A 21,342-nucleotide genomic window follows, 5' to 3' on the forward strand; every position below is an offset into this window, starting at 1 on the left:
GAGAGTTGCCTCAGGCTCAAAATAATTTAGTGACCTGTCTATGGTCACACAGCTAGTAAGTGTCATAGGCAAGATTTGAACCCAGGTCTTCCTGACTCTAAGTCTCTCCACATTAATTTTTGTGGCATTTCTGCTAGTTAAAAAAGAAAAAAATCTCCTCATCTAGGTTGGTTAATGTGTGATGTAGATCACTAGACCTCTGAGACAAGTTTATAGTTTACAGATCTACGTGAAAGTATGCTTAATTAAGATCTTTCTATTGGATATCTTATTCAAGTTAAAAAAAAATTCCTATTTCAATGATGTGTCATTTCAATTTCATATCCTTTTCCTTTATCTGCCTCTGCCCTTCTCTTTACACTGCTTAGTGCCCAAGTCACAAAGATTCCTACCATTTCCCTGGCCAGTGCTGATCACCTCTGACCTACCTTCCCTACCCATCCCTAGCTTATACAATATGTGGAGAGCCCAAATGACAACACAAATGTTTTATAGGAGTAAGCTACAGGTTGGCCTGATCATGTAATACAATGCCTTCAATAAGTGGCTCTCTCTGCTGAACAACAACAAAAAACCCCTCTCAATCTGCCATGCCTGGATTCTTTCAGGGCACCTGAGCACCACCCAGTTAAACCCTAGGGAAAGGTGGGGAAGAAGGTCCGAAACTCAGAACAGTCATCCTGATTCACTCACATTTAATACTTCTCAATTTCAATTCCTTCTGAATACCTTTTATTTTCCTTTGCAAGTACCAAACAAAGATGTGTGTGAAGGGGAGTGAGGGAGTATTTCTCTCCTCTGCACAACATGTAAATAAAAATTTCATGATTTATATTAGGATTTTTACTTTTTGTTTCGTTTTCAGAGGCAGAGTTAAGTGACTTGCCCAGGGTCACCCAACTAGTAAGTGTGTGAGGCTGGGGCAGCTAGGTGGCACAGTCTGTAGAGCACTGGCCCTGGAGTCAGGAGGAGTCAGAGTTGACTCCAGGGCCAGTGCTATATCCTCTGAACCACCTAGCTGCCCCTATATTAGGATTTTTTTTTTTACCAAAAAAAGCTGATAGAACAGGAACAAAATGAGTTTAAATTATAACATCAGGGATTGGGACTAGATTTCAGATCTTCCAAACCACAAGCACTGGGAACACTGGAATGGGATTAAAAACAATATATATTTGCACATATACATGGAATCAAGGGTGTGCTGGTAAATGTTGACCAACCAATTCCACCCCCCCAAAAAAAAGTTCACATGAGCCACTTTTAAGTTTAAACTACATTATTCACATTTTCACGATCACTTTAAGCCTAGACATTCAATAAAATAATCAATCAGTCCTGATTTATAGCATTTGAAGATTTCTGAGGTGCAAATGCTCACACTGAATATTGAACAACTGGGTCTTGAGTTGGTATGGCTCCAAACACACAGGCACGGAATCCTGAACCAACGTGAGAAAGCTCTTCTACAATGCTAGCATTTTCAGCTGATGAAAACAGAAGGTTCTGGCTGAGTTCGCATCAGACTGGATTTCCAAGAAGATCCATGGCTCTCAACCTCCATTCCCTGCAGTTTTGAAACAACTGAACATCTGCATCGGTTTTGGTAGAATGTCCACAGCTCCCCTCAGCAACTCCCATGAAGAAAAGAGTGCTCTAGGAGCTGCAAAGCAGATGGCCGTTCATGCTGATCCCTGGGCAAAAAAGAAAAAGCTCAGAAAAGTGGTTTCCAAGTAATGTTTGGTTATTTTGAAAACAAAGTCTTCTATAAAAATGACCTCTTTGAAAATGTAAAATTAAGATATTTACATAAATAAAAGTCCAAGATTAAGCCTCCTTCTCCTTCTCTTCTTCAATAGTAGAGCCTCCTACTATATGAGTGTAACATGTCACACTCATATGTTACTTCGATGGTTTCCAAGGCACTTTCAATAACTGGGGGGAGGTAATTAACAAAGATATAATTTTGTAGATGTCAAGGGATCTCATAAGCCCTCTAGTTCACCCTATTTTACAAGTGAGGAAACTGTGGACCAAGGAAGCTAAGTGACTTGTCCAAGATCACAAAGTTAATAACACAAGATGGACAAAAGTCAAGGTGGTCTGACCCCAGAGCTAGTCAGAGCTCTTTCCTCTGAACCAAGATGCCTAAAAAGCATTCACTGAATGATAAGTCCATGATATCTTTTACTGTCAAACGTCTGACAAGTGGTCTAAACCTTTTATGTCTATTTCTTCACCATTTATTAACTCCTTAATTTTTTGCTCGAAACTATTCGCTGGAAAGGCATCAATGACCACCAAGCTTTTGATAAATCCTGATCCTCCTAAACCTTAGAAACATTAGACACAACTATTCCTTTTGTCTTGGGTCTCTCTCTTCCTTCAGCTTCCTTAACATTATACTCTTCTCATCTTCTTCCTCCCTTTCAATCTTTCCTCTCTCTCTTCTTCAGCAAGCCTCCAGCTCTCCAGCTTCTATGTCCCCAAGCACTCCAGGTATTGTTCTGGGGCCCAGATGTTCTGAGGCTTCAGATGGGTGAAAGTTCACTATATTTAGGCTCAGCCAGACACACACTGCTGTCTGGCCATCTTCCTAGTGCTGTTGCATTCCAGCCTTCCCCCCCCACCCTACCCTTCTACCTCTAGCTCAGGGAATAGTGATCAAATTAAAACTAGCATTCTTGGAAAGAACATGTCAATAGATTGTCCTTATCACCATCCCAGTGACTTCCCTCACCAAAATACCCCTCCCTAGTCACCACTCCCTTATAGGCTAGGTTCCCATTATTGCAAATAATGAATCTCCTGAAGTGATTCCATTATTCTAATCAACACTGCATTTTTCTATTGGGCTGGAACCAATAACCATATTTTACTTAATTATGACTTTCAATGGAATGAATTTTGAATGTCTGTTACCACTTCAGGGGATTCATTATTTGGACTTATGTTTGTGCAGTCTTCACCAATTGGAATATTAACTATTTGACTGGAAGGGTTACCTTGCTTTTTGAATTTGAATCACTAGTATTCAGTTAGCATAAGGCCTGGCAGATAGTAAACTGTAAGCACTTCATCAATCCTTTTTCATTCATTCAGCTGGCTCTTCTTCCTACCCCCAACATTAGACAATCCCTTCTGCTTTAGAGATCTCTTCTGTTTCCATTTCTTCCACCACTGCCTCTATGGTTATGACTAATCCTCTCCAGCCACGACCTTTTGCCTCAGTGCCAGTGTTGAATCTCTTGCAGTCTACCCAATCTTTCCACTAGTAAAGAAAACTGAGCTTCCTCTAATCCCGCTTCCAATGAAAGCCCTTCAAATATTGGGAAAAAATGATCACATTTCCCCCTAAAACTTCTCTTGTTCAACTGACGTGTCCTTGGTTTAACCTCTCCAGGCCTCGGTTTCCCTCATCTATACAATGAAATAATTAGACTAGGTGATCTTTAAAGTCACTTTCCAGCCTAACTTTTCTATCCTTTTCCTATTTAGTTACATAATGAAGAGTCTTGATCTCCCAAGGGGAGGATAATTGTTGGCTTGGGTTTTTTTGGCGGGGAGGCAATCAGGATTAAGTGACTTGCCCAGTGTCACACAGCTAGTAAGTGTCTGAGGTCACATTTGAACTCAGGCCCTCTTGAATCCAGGGTAGGTGCTCTATCCACTGAGCCATCTAGCTGCCCCAATGATAGTTTTAAAGAACCCTGACCATGTTGTAGAGGAAAAAGAGACTTTGGTTTAGGAGTAAGGAGACCTTGTTACTAGTGAAAGGTCTGCCATTTACTTGTTGTGTGACCTTAACTTTTATGCACCACTGTTTCCTCATCCGTAAATGAGGGTTTGGGAGTAGATGATGCATAATTCTACAAATTAAGATTCCAGTGAAAAATTCATGCCAACTGTTGCAGAATGAACTAAGAACTAGGAAAACAAAACACAAAATGTCTACAACTGTATAAATGCAAAGGATGTTTTTTTTAAATGAATATTGGGTAATTAGCATGACCAAGTTTAGATCCCAAAAAGAGTTGAGAAAATGTACATCTTTCTCTTTTTTGCAAAGGTGAGGGACTGTGGATGTGAAACGTTACATATTCTCTCAGAATTATAGGATCCTAGCTCTAAAGCTAAAAGAGACCTCAGAGGCCATCTAATGCAACCCCCTCATTTTACAGTTGAGGAAACTGAGGCACAGGGAGAATAAATGAATCGTTCCATATTATACAAGTAGTATGTGTCGGTTGGTTTTGCTGAACTGCTTTTTCTACCTCTTTATTCTTTGTCACAAAGAATGGCAAAGGAATATATTTGAAAATGCACATGATGTAAAAAACAACAGCTACCAATAATAATTTAAAATTTGAGGAAAAAAAGGTTTTTTGATATGCACAAATAAGCAAAAAAAAAAACCTCTTTATTTCCTGGGCTTTATCTTCTGCCATTCCCCAAGCTTCTTACCTGGTTAAACAGACACGTACAAAGTCTGCTGCATTTTCTGAAAAGTGGTCTGGTAAAGAAGGCATTAGTCCTCTGTGTGTGCCAATATAAAACATTGCTGCCATCCTGTCCATAGAAGCCAAAGGTGGTTTCCCTGTGGCCATCTCAAATACAGTGCAGCCAATACTCCAGATGTCTGACTTCCTTCCATAACCAGATTCACTGATGACTTCAGGTGCCATCCAATATGGTGTCCCATGCATAGATTTAAGCATTTCACTATGAGTGCCCGTTAAGCTCACATAGGCTAAACGCCTGGCGCATCCAAAGTCAATCAGCTTTATTATTCCAGTTGGCATGAGCATAACATTATTCCCCTTGATATCTCTGTGCACCACGCAGTTCTCATGCAAATAGGCTACACCTTGGAGAATTTGCTTGGTGTATTTGGAGAGCACCATCTCAGGCAAGGGTCCAAAACGGTTTATAATACTAGAAATGGAGCCACCGGGAACAAACTCCATGAAAATACTTACAAGGTTCTTTTCCAAGCATGTTCCCAAGTAGGTCACAATATTAACATGTTTCAGTACCTTGAGCAAGTCCACTTCTTCTTGCAGTTTCTGATATTCTCTCTCATTAGCTACTTGATCAGAGGTATCCAAAGCTACTTGTTTGACAGCTATGAGTTGGCCCTGACTTGTAAGACCACAGTATACCTAGAGGCAAGCCAAATATTAATCATTAAGCATGAATCACCCAATTTGGGGCATTTTGATAAATCAAGTCAATAAGCATTTACTAAGGACTTGCTAAGTTCCAGGCACTGAACTCATCTCTCAGCCCTCTCTTCCTTCCCCCTCAATCTCAAGTTAACCTGACTTCAAAGTCTTTAAGGAAAATGCAACTTAAATTATTCCAATGAATTAGAACTGGGACTGGAGTGGAAAGGGAAAATATCAGAAGAAATGTCCCTTTTTTAATGGTTCTTATAAATACCATAGATAAAACTATCACCCAAATGCCCTATTAGATTTAGGGAATCCTGAAGGTTAAGAGGCTACTAAGAGACCCACTAGAATTGGCATTCGCTGTTCAAGAAGCCTCTTATTTATTTCTCCTAATTCAATAAGAGTTATTTACACAGCTGAAGGCATAGATCCTTAAGACTCAATAGAACTCTGAATTTATACAGAAAATAAACTATTACTAAATACTATAAACTTGCAAACAGATGATGTCTATCTACTACGTATCTGTTATTCAGCTTATTGAGAGTTAATTACTCACATTTCTAGTGTATTTAACAAGTAGGAAAAGGCAATTAAGAACCAGCAGTATCAAATAAGGGAAATTTTCTCAACCTTATCTCCTTTCCTGCTCTCCAAAGAAGCAAATATTAATTCAAGCATTCCATGTTAGAGTGCTTTGACCGTTCCTTTCCTGGATCTATCAACCGCTGGCACAGGTACACCCAAGAGAAAAACAGAAAATCCCGAAGGTGAGGTCAAGAATGAAACTGTGCCAATCTTGTGACAGGGAATATCATTGCCCTTTGATGTAGTCAATTCAATTCAATAAGCACTTATTAAGTACCTACTACAGGGCACTATGTTAGTTACTGGGGATGTAAAAACAAGAAACAGTCCTTTCTTCCAAGCTTATATTATACTAGGCATTCTGTGCCCAAAACCTCAGCTAGATGATGAATTGCCAATTATTTTAAGGAATTATTACTTGTGACTAAGGGAATGCCACAAGGGGGTCCATCTGGGTCAAGCGGAGGAGAGGCAGGCACACCCATTTCTTCGGATACTTTCCATAAAAGACCACTACGCAGCAAGTGAGGAGTAATGCTTCAATTGCGCTTTAATAAGGCACAGAAAGTACAGAGACAAACAATCCTGGGGGCAAATGGAGTTTAGAGGTAGAGGTGTAGGGATGGGCAATGGTGTGATAGAGGTAAGCAGTGTAGGAAAGAGAATGAGGATAGGGAGGAGCAAAGAGTATCACTTACATAACTGTGGATCAGAGTTGGAAGCAGTCAGGCAAAAGTTTGGGGTCTCACTTTTATAGAGTTATATAGACTAACTCTTATCTATGCTACTTTAGGGTTAGTTCATTAATATAGCTAACTTATCTCAAAATTATTAGCCACACCTTAGGATTAGTTCGTTTGCTCGTATTCTGCCAGTCTTACCAAGTATATCTGGAGCTTATCTGAGACTTATAGACCATGGGCAGCTAACTGGACAGAGGGGCCTTGCAGTGAAGCCTAGCTGGCTTCCTTCCTGATTTAGCACATAGTCTCAGGATGTGGCCTTAGTTAATTCATGAGACAGTTTCCAGTGGCTCCTATGCTCCCCTAATTTATGAGACAGTTTGCAAGTAACAGTTTTCCTTCCTTAATTTATGGGACAGTCCGTAAGTGACTTCTAGGCTTTCTTTTACAATTTTACTTCCTATTATTATTACTTTATATTAGCTACTTATGAACTTCCTATGGTAACTAGAAGGCGGGGTAGAAGTGAGAGTGTCAGAGGAACCAGAACAAGATAAAATTTAACACAACCCAGTGAACAAGATTTTCAGAGAGTCAAAGGGAACAAGAATTTGGGAAGACCTCAGACACACAAAAGAGAAAACCACCGAGCTGCATTGCTCAGTCAGAGTTGAAGCTTACCTAATTCACTTGTATTCCTTCCTTTTAACTCAGTAGTCAGAGTAAAAGGACCAGTATAAGCCTACACTGTTTCTGATTTTATGAGCTGCTTCCAGATTTCCTCAGAATTGAAAAGCTGGTATCATTGATAGGGTTATTGACAGAAGTTGCTCTCTTCCTCCCTTCTTCCACAGATCAACTACCATGCTGTCCTGACTGTGGTAATACTGTGATGAGGGGAGTTGGTTATCTGCTTCATATTTTACAATGGTTAAAAATACACTTTCTGAAATTTTCACTTTGCTGGGCCCCAAGGGTCTGAGGTTTTCTTGTGTTAACTGTAACTCACCGTGCCATATGCACCCTTCCCAAGGATTTCACCTTTGGTCCATAGAATAGGCTCTTCATGCTTTAAACTGTTTTCAGAAAATGGCTTTTCATTCACACTGAAGAAAGGCTTTTCCTTGTCATAGAGCCAGAAATTGTTACTGTACTTCTGGCAAAATAAAGTAAAAGAATAAGAAAATCATTACAATATGCAACCAGGACTGAAGCAGAGGGAGATGCAGAGCCCTGCCCCCCCAACTTTTGCTACAGGAACATGTTTACTGTCACAGACTTCTTTAAAATCCCTGGTGCTTTATTCTAATTCTTGCTATGCAGATTTCCCAAACAGTGACCAGGCAAGATTTTTCAAGGATATGCTTCTGATTTATTAAATGTGTTTATCTTGAGTTACACTTTATTTAAGGGGTCCATCGTCTGTTTGTGTTCCATGCATGAAAGGCAAAGCAATGTAGAAAGAACACTGATCAGAAGAGCTGGGTTCAAGTCCTTCATTTATATTGGGCAAAAATCACTTCATTTCTAGCATACTCTGCATCCTTGTCTAGATGCAGGGCTTCTTAAATTTTTTCCACTCATGACCCCTTTTCATCTTTCGGGCAACATTTGTTGACATGGCATGGCCAGAATCCAGGCTGCAGTCAAGTTGCATGATGTAACATGGGCAAGTGCTTCTAGAAACACCTTGTATTCATTACGCATTTGATTCTGAACCAGTTTTTTGGTCATTGCACGTTTAGAAACCTTTCACTGTTGCCAAATTTTTTGTGACCCCATATGTGGTCACGACCCACAGTTTAAGAAGTGCTGGTCTAAGGCACAGGAATAATTCCACTCACCCTACCACCTATTTCACTGGGTTGAAATGACATGTGTGAAAGCATATTTGTAGACTATGGAAACAAGATTTTTTTTTTAATGAGGTAATTGAAATTAAGTGACTTGCCCAGAGTCACATAGCTAGTAAGTGTTATGTGTCTGAGGCCAGATTTGAACTCAGGTCCTCCTGACTCCAGAGCTGGTACACTATCCACTGTGCCACCTAGCTGCCCCAAAACAAGACTTTCAAAAGGTATTATTGCCTCTGAGAGCATAGCATTCCCATTCAGAGGGAATTTGAACCAACAGACAAATCTGCAGTCATTGCGAGCAAAAGGGCCTGTGTACATGAGTACTAGGAGAAGGGGCCTTTGCAAACCATGGAGGGCATGTATGTCTAGATGTTTCATTTGGGGCAAGCTGTTTCCCCTCAATGAACTTCAGTTTCATCTATCAAATGAGGAGTTTGGGCTTCTTAAGAAATGGTTCTTAACCTTTTTTGTATTAAGGACCCCTTGGCAGTCTGGGGAAGCTTTTCGACCTCTTCTCAGAGTAAAATACATAGGATTACAAAGGAAACATCATTAAAAACACAATTATCAGAATATTTTAAAAAATAAGTTCATGGACCCCAGGTTAAGAATGTCTGTAATATGATCTCCAAGGTCCCTTCCAGGCATAAAACACCATGATCTATTGTAAAGCGATGTACAGCTTCCTACATCTGTCCTGTCTCTTAACATATCAAACCTTCATAGTCTGGAGACTCCACATTCTTTATATACTTTCCTGGTACCACACACACACAAATGCTCCAAATACACTAACATAAATGCAGACTTTTATTGTTGGGAATGTCATTTTGGTTCAGATCCGTGATTTTATCAGTATGGAGAACCTCTGGTGGGCAAACTCCTTCCACTGATGCAGATCAGCAGCTTATCTATAACTTACAGTCTTGGAGAGTTACCTGGTACACAGTCCCCAGACGACAGGGTCATAATCTACCTTCCCTTCCTTCCATTAGAGAAAGTGTGGTAGAGCAGAAAAGGTGCTAGATTTGGAATGAGGGGATTTGGGTTCAGATCTCATTTCTGCCACTCACTTACCCATGTGAAATTGAGCATGTCACTTAACCACTCTGGGCCTCAGTTTCCTCAACTGCAAAATCAGTAAGGTAGAAATAAAAGATCTTCTTTAAGGTCTTTTCTGTCTCAAAACTGATGATTCTAATTTTGTGTATGCTTTGCTTTTAGGTCTGGATCATGGAAAAGAAGAAAAAGTGCTAGATTTGGACTCAGAAAACTTAAATTCAAATCTGGCTTTGCCACTTAGTACCCGAGCTCTCCACTCTTCACCTGCCTTAATCGCTGGTCAGTCATTGGTAGCAAAAGGTCTGGGAAAGCCTTCCTAAAGCTAGGGCTCTGAGGCACTCATCCTCTCTCACCATATTTGAGGGACTGCTCTGAAATGGCTTTTAAGGAAGAAAGGAAATTTCTTGACATTCTAAGCTAATTAGCTATGTTACAGAATTTTAAAGTTGGAAGGGGGCTTTGTTGCTGTTGTTTTGGCTTTGCTTTGTTTTCCTTTTGTCCAGCTATTGCTAGACTCCCAAATAAAAGGAACATCAAAATGTGGACATTTTGTTTCAGTGCTTGCTTCATCATTTCATTCATGGAGGTGCATTACTGTGTAAGATGGATATGGTGTGTAAATTGAGATTGGCAGTCATATCATCGTTTTAGAGATGCCTTATCTTCATTTAGGATTGACCTCTAATTGGCCATGGCTCTTAAATTGGCTTCGAGATTCTTTTCCTCTTAACCTCATCAAGCTGAAGATTTGTGAAAAATGCTTAAATGCATCAGGGAAACTGTTATTTAAAGGAACCAGGCAGTGAATATATCACCTATGATCATTCCATTATTTACTAAGTTGAGTTTTTGTTTCTTTGAGACTGGATCTCCCTATCTTGCTAGGCTAGGAGTACAGACTCTATTCACAGCCTGACCCCATTGCTGATCAGCACGGAAACTTTGACCTCCTCCATTTATGACGTAAAATGGTTCACCCCTCCTTAGGCAGCAGCATGGTGCTACCAGCCCCCGCCAATGACCATATTGGTACCAGGCTTAGTATGGATATCTGATTGGCTTAGAATTTCTGAGTTCAATAGATCCATAACCCTTAACCTTCCCCATATCAGGGATTACAAGCATGTGTCACCACACACAACATGTTTAGTTTATAAATTCAGGTTTTCATTCAGGTTTTACAAAATGAAGTACAAAAGTTAAAGAACCAACACCACCCCCCAAAAAAAAAACCAAACAAAATACTAGGTTCCTTCTAGTTCAAAATTCAGTAATGACACTTCCCTCTCTGGAGTCTTAGGTTTAATCTAATGTTATTAATAGGGTGATGTAAGAGTATATAAATGCTCATTCCAAGTGACCAGCATACGTCATCTTCTTCAAAAAAAGTGTTGTATATTTCTTTTATGGTGTCCCATGATCTCTAGTAAGGCAGCTGGATAGCACAGTGGACAGGGAACTAGACTTAGAATCAGGAAAACCTGACTTCAAATGCAGCCTCATATACTTAACCTGTGTTACTCTGGGCAAGTCACTGAATTTCTTTCTGACTCAGTTTCCTCTTCTGTAAAATAGGGTGATAAAAGCACCTACCTCTCAGGATTATTGTTAGGATAAAATATTTATAAAGCGCTTCACGAATCTCAAAGCACTATATATAAGCTAGCTTGATTGTTACACAGTATATACAATACCCTGATTATTCTAGAATGTTAGCCCAAAATTATATGTTAACACATTATGATCTTTTCTTTGTTCAAGATTTCTATAAATGTTACCTCAAATCTTGGGGCAGAGTCATGTTGGAAGACATTGGGGACTATGGCAGTTTGGATAGCTCTCCCTCCACATTAGAAATAGCTTGGATATGGATTAATGTTAAATTCAATAAAACTGTTTCTGTCAGACTTGAGCTAAATCATACAGTACAGTATGAGTATTAATTTTTTTTTCAACAGTACCTATGTCCTCTGAATTCCTAAAGCACTTACTCAGTAACTATTTATTCAGCAGCTAACCACATAGTGTCTTATAGCATCTCTTGTACTTCTGTAACTAGTGTAACTAGAGCCCAATTAGTGAGAATTAGTGAGAAGTCCCTGAAATGGTCTCAAAATTGCACTGCATAGTTAAAACGCTGAATAGCACAAATTTGAATGCATTTCAGGGGATTCTCACTAATCACGACCTGGCTGTAGTTGCTTATCTCTTGTACTATTATTCATATTTTTTTTTCTGTTTTTTAATGCTTGAGGGTAGGGACTATACTTACATTCCAAACAAAATCTATATACCTTACATATAATAAATACTTGGTAAATATTTGTTGATTGGTCAAACATATTAATGCTTTACAATTAGATATGCTGTTGAATAAAATCATAGTCTATTTACAATGACATTTGGAATTTCATTTCCATGCAATAATATACCTGGATTTTGAGTCTTGTTGTTTCTTTGTCAAGGTTTTGGAAGGTATTTCCTCTTCCAGTGATGATTGGATTTTGCGTTTCAGCATTTTTGTCATTTGTCACCATTTGCCAGGAGTTTGTGCCTTTCTCATCAAGAGCTAATAGTTCTGCCGCTAGACAACCTAGTAATTCATCCGTCACTTGTTCATTGTTTTCAGAGTCCAGAGTATCCATAGAAATTGAGCTTGTAACACTTAAAGTTTTTTCAGCATTCTCATATGTCATTGACTTATTTGCTAAACTGCTGTCTTCCATGGAATATGTCCAGTTTGGTCTTACAGGTGCCTGAGAAGAGGCACTTTTTGATCTCTGTGGGAAAGAGAAAGAAGTCATTGCTTGAAGTTCACTGGAAACTCTATCAGCTGTTGGGGTCTCAGAAAAAGTCTGGCTGACTTTCAGATTTTCAAGAGTCTCCATATCGACTCTTTCTTGTAATATGGACTCAATGGCATTCTCCTGACTTGGCCTTAACCAGATGTTCACTGAAGTTACAGATTTGGTCTGATGTTTCTCTTCAAGCTCATGAAGATCTCGGAGGCTTGTGGCAAGTATCTCACTAGAGGAATGGTCTTCATCATTTAAGGATTGTTCCACAGAAACTTTTTCCACACTGGACACATCTGAGCTAGGGGTAGGTTCATTCTGTTTTCCATATGCAGCAAGGTCTTCTGGAGACTGAATGGAGTTAAGGAGCTGAGCTCCATCTTTACAAGAGGGAGAGGTATTTCCTGAAGATTTCACATGCCAATCAGGTTCTGAAATTACACCATTTTCCATATTTTCTATGACACCTGCTGTTGACTTGTGGTTTTTTTCTTTTGAAATTAAATTTTTGTGCTTTTGTTTAATGCCAAGAGAACTTTTTGGAGGTTTTGTATGTCCCTTTTTCTGGGAAATCCTTATTCTGCCATTGCCATTTCTTTCATTATGTGTGGAATGACATCTGTTTGAAAGACATCTTCCAGCTGGAGCAGAACTTGTTTCCCTGTAGAATTTGTTTTCCTGACGCCCAGCTTCTCTGACATGACAATATACAGGAGTCCCAAACATTTCATAAATTCCTGGTCCTTTATCAGTTGAATTGATTTCCTTGAACATATCACTATATTTCAGGTCCAAAAAATTAAATTTTGACTTTGCTGGAGGAACAGAAATAAGAGCAGCAGTCTTTTTTGGTTCAGAATTTTTGCATATACAGGGAAATCCTTGCCTTTGGGGTTTCAAAGCATGGAAGTCTAGTGGTTTCTCCTCTATGTGTGACCCTTTCTTTTGAAGTTTTGTTGATTGCCTGGGCTTGGACTCATCAAGCCCCAACATGGGTAACACTTGCCTTTTCATGCTTGCTTTCTGAACAGTAGGTTTGATGGAACCCTCAATAGAAATTGGGGGGCTCTGAGATGTCCTGCTGTTCATCTTTGTCTTTGAATCCAATTTCTTCCTGTAGGTCTTCATCCTACATTTGTCATTTTCTTGGTGAGCAAGTCTATGGAAGGTGTTGCTATTGATATGAAGGGTAGTACTCTTTCTCTTTGAGACACCCTGTTTGGTCATGGCTGGTTCCCTGGGACATTCATTTCCAGGAAAAGTAATGCAGACCAGAGGTACCATTTCACTCATTTCTGTTCCCATTGTTTCTGATCCTGCTATTTTTGTGGATGTTTCTCTGCCCATGAGGCTTTGAGATAGTTCTGTGGTAGGGTCAGGAGTTTTAACAATGGGGATGGTTGTAAAGACAAGTTCTGAAATATGATTTTGCTCACTTGTCTCGTTTGTATACCCTGATAGACTCTTCAGACTGGGAAGCTCATTTCCAGAACCTTCACTCTGGTCTTGTGTAATTATTGAAGGGTTAACTTCTTGGAGCTTGGTTTGAGTGGCACATATCATTCCTTGACCTTGTTCATAGTTGTTCCTACTCCTTAAGCTATTTTGATTTCTTGATGTTATACAATGAGTATTTCCCTCTTCAGTATCTCTCATTCCACCATCATGAGAATCAATCTTTTTGTCTTTGGAAACGTTGTCTTCTTTTAAAATGTCCTCATTCTCAATGGACGCCCACAACAGAACTTTTTCAAAGTGAGGGTCTTCAAGTTGGACACCATCTTCAGCTTTCCTATGTTTTAGATTTCCTTCCCTTTCCAGATGCTCTTTCAAGCCCTTACCTAATGAATGCCAGTGATCCTTCTGAAAAGAGCACATATTCCTAGACCAAATGGAATTGTAACTGTCAGATGTTCTGAGACTATGGTCCACAAAGACTTTAGACTGGGTTTGTTGCAATTTATTTGGTAACTGAAAGGCATCAGATCGACTGGTGGGTTCTACGAGACCAGGCATAGGATATGTGGTGCTTGCAATATGTCTTTCTGTCTTTTTAAGAAGTTTCTTGTTTTCTAGAAGAAAAAGCTGACTTGACCCCGTAGGCAAGAATGATAGTTGTGGTAAGGGAAACTAGAAGAAAAGAGTGAAAATTCAGATGAATATTAGAATGTTAAATGGCAATAATTATATATTCCATGGTCCTAAGTCAACACTAACTAGAATGTTCCTCGATCAGTGCCACCTTCTAGAATGGTGGGACAATGGCCAAAACACAAGGATCTACAACAGATCCCAGTTTTTATAATTGGAATCTCATTTCCAACAGTCTTTAAGCATTTTTGAGAATAAAAAGGAAAATTAATTGATTTGGTTTTATTCTTAAAGGACCACGCTTATCTTAAGATTCATAGCTTTACATATTTGAACAATGAATATCTTATTAGATAAGACTTTTTTTTTTTAGGACAAGAGACATATAACTTCTTCCTATTTGAATTTTCATAATAATTGATCCAACTTTTGAAATTCTTCATTTGATTAATTCAAAATTACTTTATTCTCATGTTGTAACACTGATCATCAGGAGACTTTCAAAGTACATTAGAATGCTGATGATGAATGCTTATCTAGGTGAGTCATAGCTAGATGAGCGTCTTAGAAATATGACATCCCTGACGTCCAAAATTAGTCACCACAGGTGACGTGAAATAGATAGACCCTTGTCTTTCATCCAATTTCAAGTTGAGTTGGCTTTTGTTCTTTGCCTCCAGAGGTCAGTATAACCTAATGCAAGAAATCTAAGTGCATGGACTATAATACATAGACAGGAAAACAGTCTCTGAAAAGACTTAAAGTTTGTTCTTCTTGTCTTTTCATTCTCTGGGCAGTGTGCAGATTACATAGTTTATTGTGCTAGCATTTTCACGGGTACACATGGGAAAAGATAGCTAGCTAATTTGGGGCTTATGTTATTTAATGCTTCTTTCTAATAATCCCTGCAGGTAGCTGTGTATGAGGACAAAGGGAGGACTGCAACATACGAATTAGAAAAAAAAAAGTCACATAATCTTTTTTGGATATATTTTCTTACCTCTAAATTAGAATTTTCTTCCATCTCTGAAGAATAAATGAGGCATCAAGCCACATTTGCTCAGTGCCTGAGTTCTTCCTTGATAGCACATATCAGCTTTTAGGACAGAGAATCAGCCTCAAAGCCGGGTAGATCAAGGTCTGTCTCAACTCTGACACATGCTGACTTTGTGACCCTGGGCAAGTCGCTGGAGCTTCTCCCTGCCATATTGACTTAGACTACTACAAGTTAACATTATCTATGTCGTATTGTATTTTTATTTATTTTTGTTAAACCTTTCTCAATTACATTTTTCTGGTTCTTGCTGCAATCTAGTTTTGAGGGCTGCTTGTGGTCAATGGGCCTAGTTTACCATCTCTACTCTAGGCATCTGTCTAAGACTATAAAGCACAGAGGAGGTGCTGACCTGCTGTGGTAGAGGGAGTGTCCTCATCTGTGAGTAATCTCGTTCTATCCCATCTTCTCTAGCAAATTGCTCCCTTTATCATCCCTACTCCATCACTAATCTTCAGGCTCTCTCAATCTACTGGTAGATTGCTTACCTATGCCCATGTTTTCCAAATTCTAAAAAAGCAAAAAACCAAAACAAAAAAAAAAACCACTCACTTGACCATCCATCCCAGCTAGCTATCATCCTATATCTAGCTTCCCTTGCATGACTAAACTTGAGAAGACCATCTATAACAAGCATCTCCATTTTCACTTTCTTCTTAACTCTGCAGTCTGGCTTCTAACTTCATCAATCAAATGAAATTTTGTCTCTAAAATTACTAATAATATCTTAATTGCCAGATCTAATGGGCTTTTCTTAATCCTCATCTTGATCTCTTTGCAGCCTTCAACACTGCCGATCACCCTCTTCTCTGTAGGTTTCCATGACACTATTCTATCTATCCCTGTTCTCCTCTGCTTGGTTGAACACTCCTCAATTTCCTTTGCTGGATCTTCATCCAGGTCATATCAGCTAACATTGAGTGTCTCCCAAGGTTCTGTCTTGAGCCCTCTTCTCTTCTTCCTCTCTACTATCTCACTTGATGATCTCATCAACTCTCAGAGATTCAAATATCATCTCTATGCAGATGATTCTCAAATCTATTTATAAAGCCCTAACCTCTCTTTTGACCTCTAGTCTCATCTCCAATGGCCTGTTGAATATCTTGTACTGGATGACCTGTAGGTATGTTAAGCTTAATGGTCCAAAACTGAACTAATTTTTCCCTTCGAACCCTCTCTTCTTCCAAACTTCCACATTGCGGTTGAAGATACTACCATCATCCCAGTCATCCAGGCTTACAAGCTAGGTGTCATCCAAGAACACTTCCTCTCTCTCTCATTTCCCCACCCCTTCCATCCAATGAGTTAAGTCCTATCATTTCTACCTTTGTAACACCTTCAGCCACTCTTTTCTGCCACTGCCACTACACCAGTGCTGGCCTGCATCACCTCACATCTGATCTTTCTGCAATAGCTTGCTGGCTAATCTCCCTGCCACTCCAGTCCATCCCCCACACAACTGCCAAGATGATCTTCCTTATACACAAGTCTGACATGTCACCTGCCCCTCATTCCATAAACTCTAGTGGCTCCCTGTTACCTCCAAGATCAAATATAAGCCAGTATTTTGTTCGAAGCCCATCATAACCTCCTACCTTTCCAGTCTTCTTACACCTTGCTTCCTTCTACATACTCTATGATCTAGTGACACCAGCCTCCTTGTGGTTCCTCACCTAAGACACTCCATCTCTCACTGGCATTTCCTCTGGCTGTTCCCTATGTCTGGAATTCTCTCCCTCCTCATCTCTCCCTTCTAGTCTCTCTGGCTTCCTACAAGTTCTAATTAAAGTCCTACCTTCCCCAAGGAGACTTCCCCAGTCCCCTTTAATGCTAGTGCCTTTTCTCGAAGATTTATAAGACACACACACACACACACACACACACACATATATATATATGTATGTATGTATGTATACATACATCTTGTTTGTATGTAGCTGTTTGCATTTTATCTCCTCCATTAGACTGTGAGATCCTGAAGAAGCAGGGATTGTCTTTTACTTTTCTTTGTTTGTATGTCCAGCACTTGGCACAATGCCGAGCACATGGTAGGTACTTAACAAATTCTTGTTGACTAAGAGTTCCCTGTTGCATTATATTTCATTATAAGCTCTATTGTAGTGAAATCACAGGTCCAGTCCCCATCCTTATGCCTATTCTAAACTAGTATTTCATTTTCCTGCAGGACACTAACTGATGATATGCTTGGAAGAGATTAAGTAGCCCTTTAAGAATACTTTAAGTAATACCAGCAAGGAGTTTAAACATAGGGAAAAATTTAGTTTCATATACCTCTGCTGAAAAATTATTTGAATTCTAGGCACTGTAATAATGAAGCAAACCTATTGCTGTAATTTATTACATTGTATGGAAGAGATTTGAAAGTTGAAACAAGGAAATGAAAAAGATTAACAGCAAATACCACCTAGTATCTCCTTAGAAAGAAATATCTCCAGGAAATAAAGACTAAATTTTCAGCTATTGAATAGGACTTCATAGCTAGAAAAGGTACCTTTGTTTTATTTCAATTATTCTAGAGTAACATCTTACCTCAGTTCTTTGGCTACTGAGTTTGATAGCAGGCATGGTAAAACCTTAAAAAAAAAAAGATTAGTAACATACTGAGTACTCCTATAGCGAAGTTGAAATCAAATTGGTTAGGGTGTTGGTAGGGAGGAGGATGTTTCTGGTCAAGGTTTATTGGGGAAGATCATGAAAGTTAAGTATGATACTTACTCCATGGAAGTATCGCATTGGATCATAGATTCAGAGCTGGAAAAGATGTTATTCCAGGGCTCTCATTCAACAGATGAGAAAATTGTGGCTCAAAGAAATAAAATGACTTGTCCAAAGTTGTAGAGATTCTAAGTGGCAGTCAGGATATGAACTCAGGTCCCTTGGCTCCAAATTCAGAACTCATTTCACAGTGCTACAATGAGGCTCTAATTATATTCTCAACTCAATCCCTAAGTATCATGTTTCTAGGTGAGTTCTATGCCTTTCCTCTGTACCTGATTCACACTTAGAAGTAGGGGTTTGCTGAAACCAGCTTACAAGAGTCCCTTGTTAAATTTTCAGTGTGAGCATGAACACTTCAGAAATTGTCAAATGCCACAAATTAAGGTTTGATTTATTGTTTTATTGAATGTCTAGACTTAAAAAAGTAATGGAGAAAATGTTAATAATGAAAATTAAACTTAAAAGTTTGTTATGCATACATTCCCTTCATAGACACCCTCCCCCCCCCGAAAGCTAGTTGTTAAACGTTTACCAGCATACCACTGCCTAGGAGTACTTTTTTTATTTTAATATAAAATTTAAGGGGATCTCATAAACTGGAAGTGAGTTGCAGTGGAGGGTTATTGGCCCTGCAAGTAACACAGGCTTGAAAAGAAGAGATAGCAGGGACGGCTAGGTGGCAGTGGTGAGAGCACCGGCCCTGGATTCAGGAGGACCTGAGTTCAAATGCGGCCTCAGACACATAACACTTACTAGCTGTGTGACCCTGGGCAAGTCACTTAACCCACTACCTAGCCAAAAAAAAAAGAAGAAGAAGAAGAAGAGGTAGTAGAAGGAACATTAAGCTCTAGTCAGGACTCTAGAAAAGAGGCAGTAGGCCTCTTCACCACAATGAAGTGGTGAAACTCATGATCTGCCAGCTGAGATTCCTTTCTAACCGTATTCTACTGCTCCTTGTGATGGGCTTTTCTTGTTCCCAAACTCTAAACTATATTTTCCCATAAAACTGAGGCTTTATTGCAGGCCCTTCACCAATTCCAAAATCTCCTAATGCAGTGCCATCATTACTGCACTTAGATCTATGTGTGCTTCCCAGCGTCTATTTTGTACCCAAGAATTTCCATCTCTTTGACATATTGGCACTTTTCCAACTTGGCAAATAGCTGTACTAACATAGCTACTGGATGACAGCCCAGACAAATTAGATGTATTTGGCAGGGTCACAGGAGTAAATGAGGAAATCATTAAGATAGACCACCACCTCCTGCTCTAACATAGGCCCTGAAATAATAAATGCATGAACTTCTGAAAAAAGTTCTTCAGGGGCATTGCACAAATTGAAGTGCATAGTCCAGTACTAATTCACAGAAAGCAGGTTTGAAAGTCTATCCTACACTCATTTACTTTTTGTGTTTAGATCAGATAAGTCTATCAAATCTGACTTTTCCAGCATTCTGTACAGAACTCTAAATTTCTTCTTATTTATCTTTTGGTAAAATTTATCAAATTATGAATGAGGGACATTTAAATAATTTATAATTATTGTCTTACTATTTAGGTATTTTTGTATTTTTGCTAGTTTTTCTTTTAAGTACTTAGGTTAGATGATTTAGGGAATATCTATATCTATATATTTATATTTAATATTGATATTATTTCTGAGTCAGGTGACAGTATTGTATATATTGTCAGATGCAGTCACTGTATCAGATGTTTTTGCTTAATTATTTTATTTATTAGAAAAGAGGGCTCAATCTGAAATAGAGGGGAGAAGGATTTCACCCTTCCCTCTCCCCTCCCCAGAAATAACTGTGATGTTAAGACAAAAGGCATCAATAAGGCATGTTTTAAATAGATATAGATATATAAATTATTTCATTATCTGTGGTTACTTTAAGCATAATGTAGTTTCCCTATTTGTCTCTCTTGACAGTATCTATTTTTACTGGTGCCTTATCTAAAATCATGATGGAAATTCCTCCTCTTTTGGATTTGCCTGAAGCATAATAAATTTTATTCCAACCACTCATTTTAACTCTGTATGTCTTTATGTTTTATTTATGTTTCTTGTATGCAGGAAAGTATTGAGTTCTATAATCCATTCTGCCATTTTCTTCTGTTTTATGGATATTTAGTCCATCAACATTCATGATTATAATTATTGTTTAAACTTTATCAAATTCTATTAAATTACTTTTTTTAATCAGCACTACATAGTTGTAGTTTGTTTGCTTGCAACAATATGATATCACTCTCCTCCCACAAATACCTCCCAGACTCTATTGTTCAGGCTTAAACTCAGATTTCTTGATTCTTCTTTTGTTCTGTTTTCATCTCTGTCTGTATCTGTCTCCCTGTCTTTGTGTGTGTGTGTGTGTCTCTCTCTCTTTGTCTCTGTCTCTCTGCTTCTGTCTCTGCATCTCTTTGTCTCTGTCACTCTCTTTCTCTCCCAATCTAGATTAGAATATGGATCAGACTTTCCTATCCCTCTCCAACACCCCATATCTTCATTTCATGATCATCTCTAGCACTCCATTCCAAGAAATACTCATTCAGTTAATCCTGTTTCTAGAAGATTTTAGGATATGATTTACCCATACATCCTCTCTCTTTTCTCAGTGATTCTCATACAAGGTAAGATGTCTAAAATTTAGTAGTCTTGTCACCACTTTAGTCCAGTCTTGATAAGAGTGTGGGTCTGGGTTACCCTTACTCTTTACGTCTCTATCTATTTGTGGAGTTCCACAGTACCAGAAATATTATTTCAAGTCTTCCTTACTCCTCTCTTCTCTCCACTAAGGTACCTTTCGTTTATCTCCTTTTGTGCTCCTTTTCTTAAATATTGTCTCTCAATGACTTCAGACAAGAGATAGCTTTAAAAAATAACTTTGTTTTCTCTTTGCAGGACATAAACATTGATTTATAATACATTAGGTCTTTGCTTATTACGTGAACTTATTTACTATATCAAGTATTTTTGGATTAATGAATATGCATATCAAAATGACATGTTCAGTCATGGTCTCTTCAGGAGAAATGATTAAAATTTCTCTCTCTTTTTTTTTTTTACTGAAAAAGTATCTTTTTCATTGATGCCTAAGCTTAAGTATGCATGATATATTATTTTAGGGTATAAATTTATTTTCTATGTTTTATCAGAATATTATGTTCCAGATTTTTCATTTCTTTCTTTTGGTATACAAATAGTTTTGTGAGATTCAGATTGTTTTTTCTTGATTTATGAAGGTCCTGGTGCTCCTAATTGCTTCAAATTTGTGTGTGTGTGTGTGTGTGTGTGTG

The 21,342-nt window shown here is 38.7% G+C and overlaps 1 protein-coding gene across 1 annotated transcript in view; it reads right to left on the reverse strand.

Moving 5' to 3' along the window:
* Nucleotides 1–1,153: 1,153 nt before the first annotated feature.
* The window catches only part of MAP3K19 (mitogen-activated protein kinase kinase kinase 19), a 58,433-nt gene continuing 38,244 nt past the window's right edge, over nt 1,154–21,342 (reverse strand). The window contains exons 8-12 of the mRNA XM_021009429.2: nt 17,854–17,897; nt 11,796–14,288; nt 7,455–7,601; nt 4,465–5,162; nt 1,154–1,694 (exon numbers count right to left, since the gene is read on the reverse strand). Of these exons, the coding sequence (XP_020865088.2) occupies nt 1,628–1,694; nt 4,465–5,162; nt 7,455–7,601; nt 11,796–14,288; nt 17,854–17,897 (3,449 nt within the window). The 3' untranslated portion in view covers nt 1,154–1,627. The remainder of the gene's footprint in view (nt 1,695–4,464; nt 5,163–7,454; nt 7,602–11,795; nt 14,289–17,853; nt 17,898–21,342) is intronic.

Source organism: Phascolarctos cinereus, unplaced genomic scaffold (genome assembly GCF_003287225.1).
Source record: "Phascolarctos cinereus isolate Bilbo 61053 unplaced genomic scaffold, phaCin_HiC Scaffold_726;HRSCAF=1367, whole genome shotgun sequence".
Classification (NCBI taxonomy): domain Eukaryota; kingdom Metazoa; phylum Chordata; class Mammalia; order Diprotodontia; family Phascolarctidae; genus Phascolarctos; species Phascolarctos cinereus.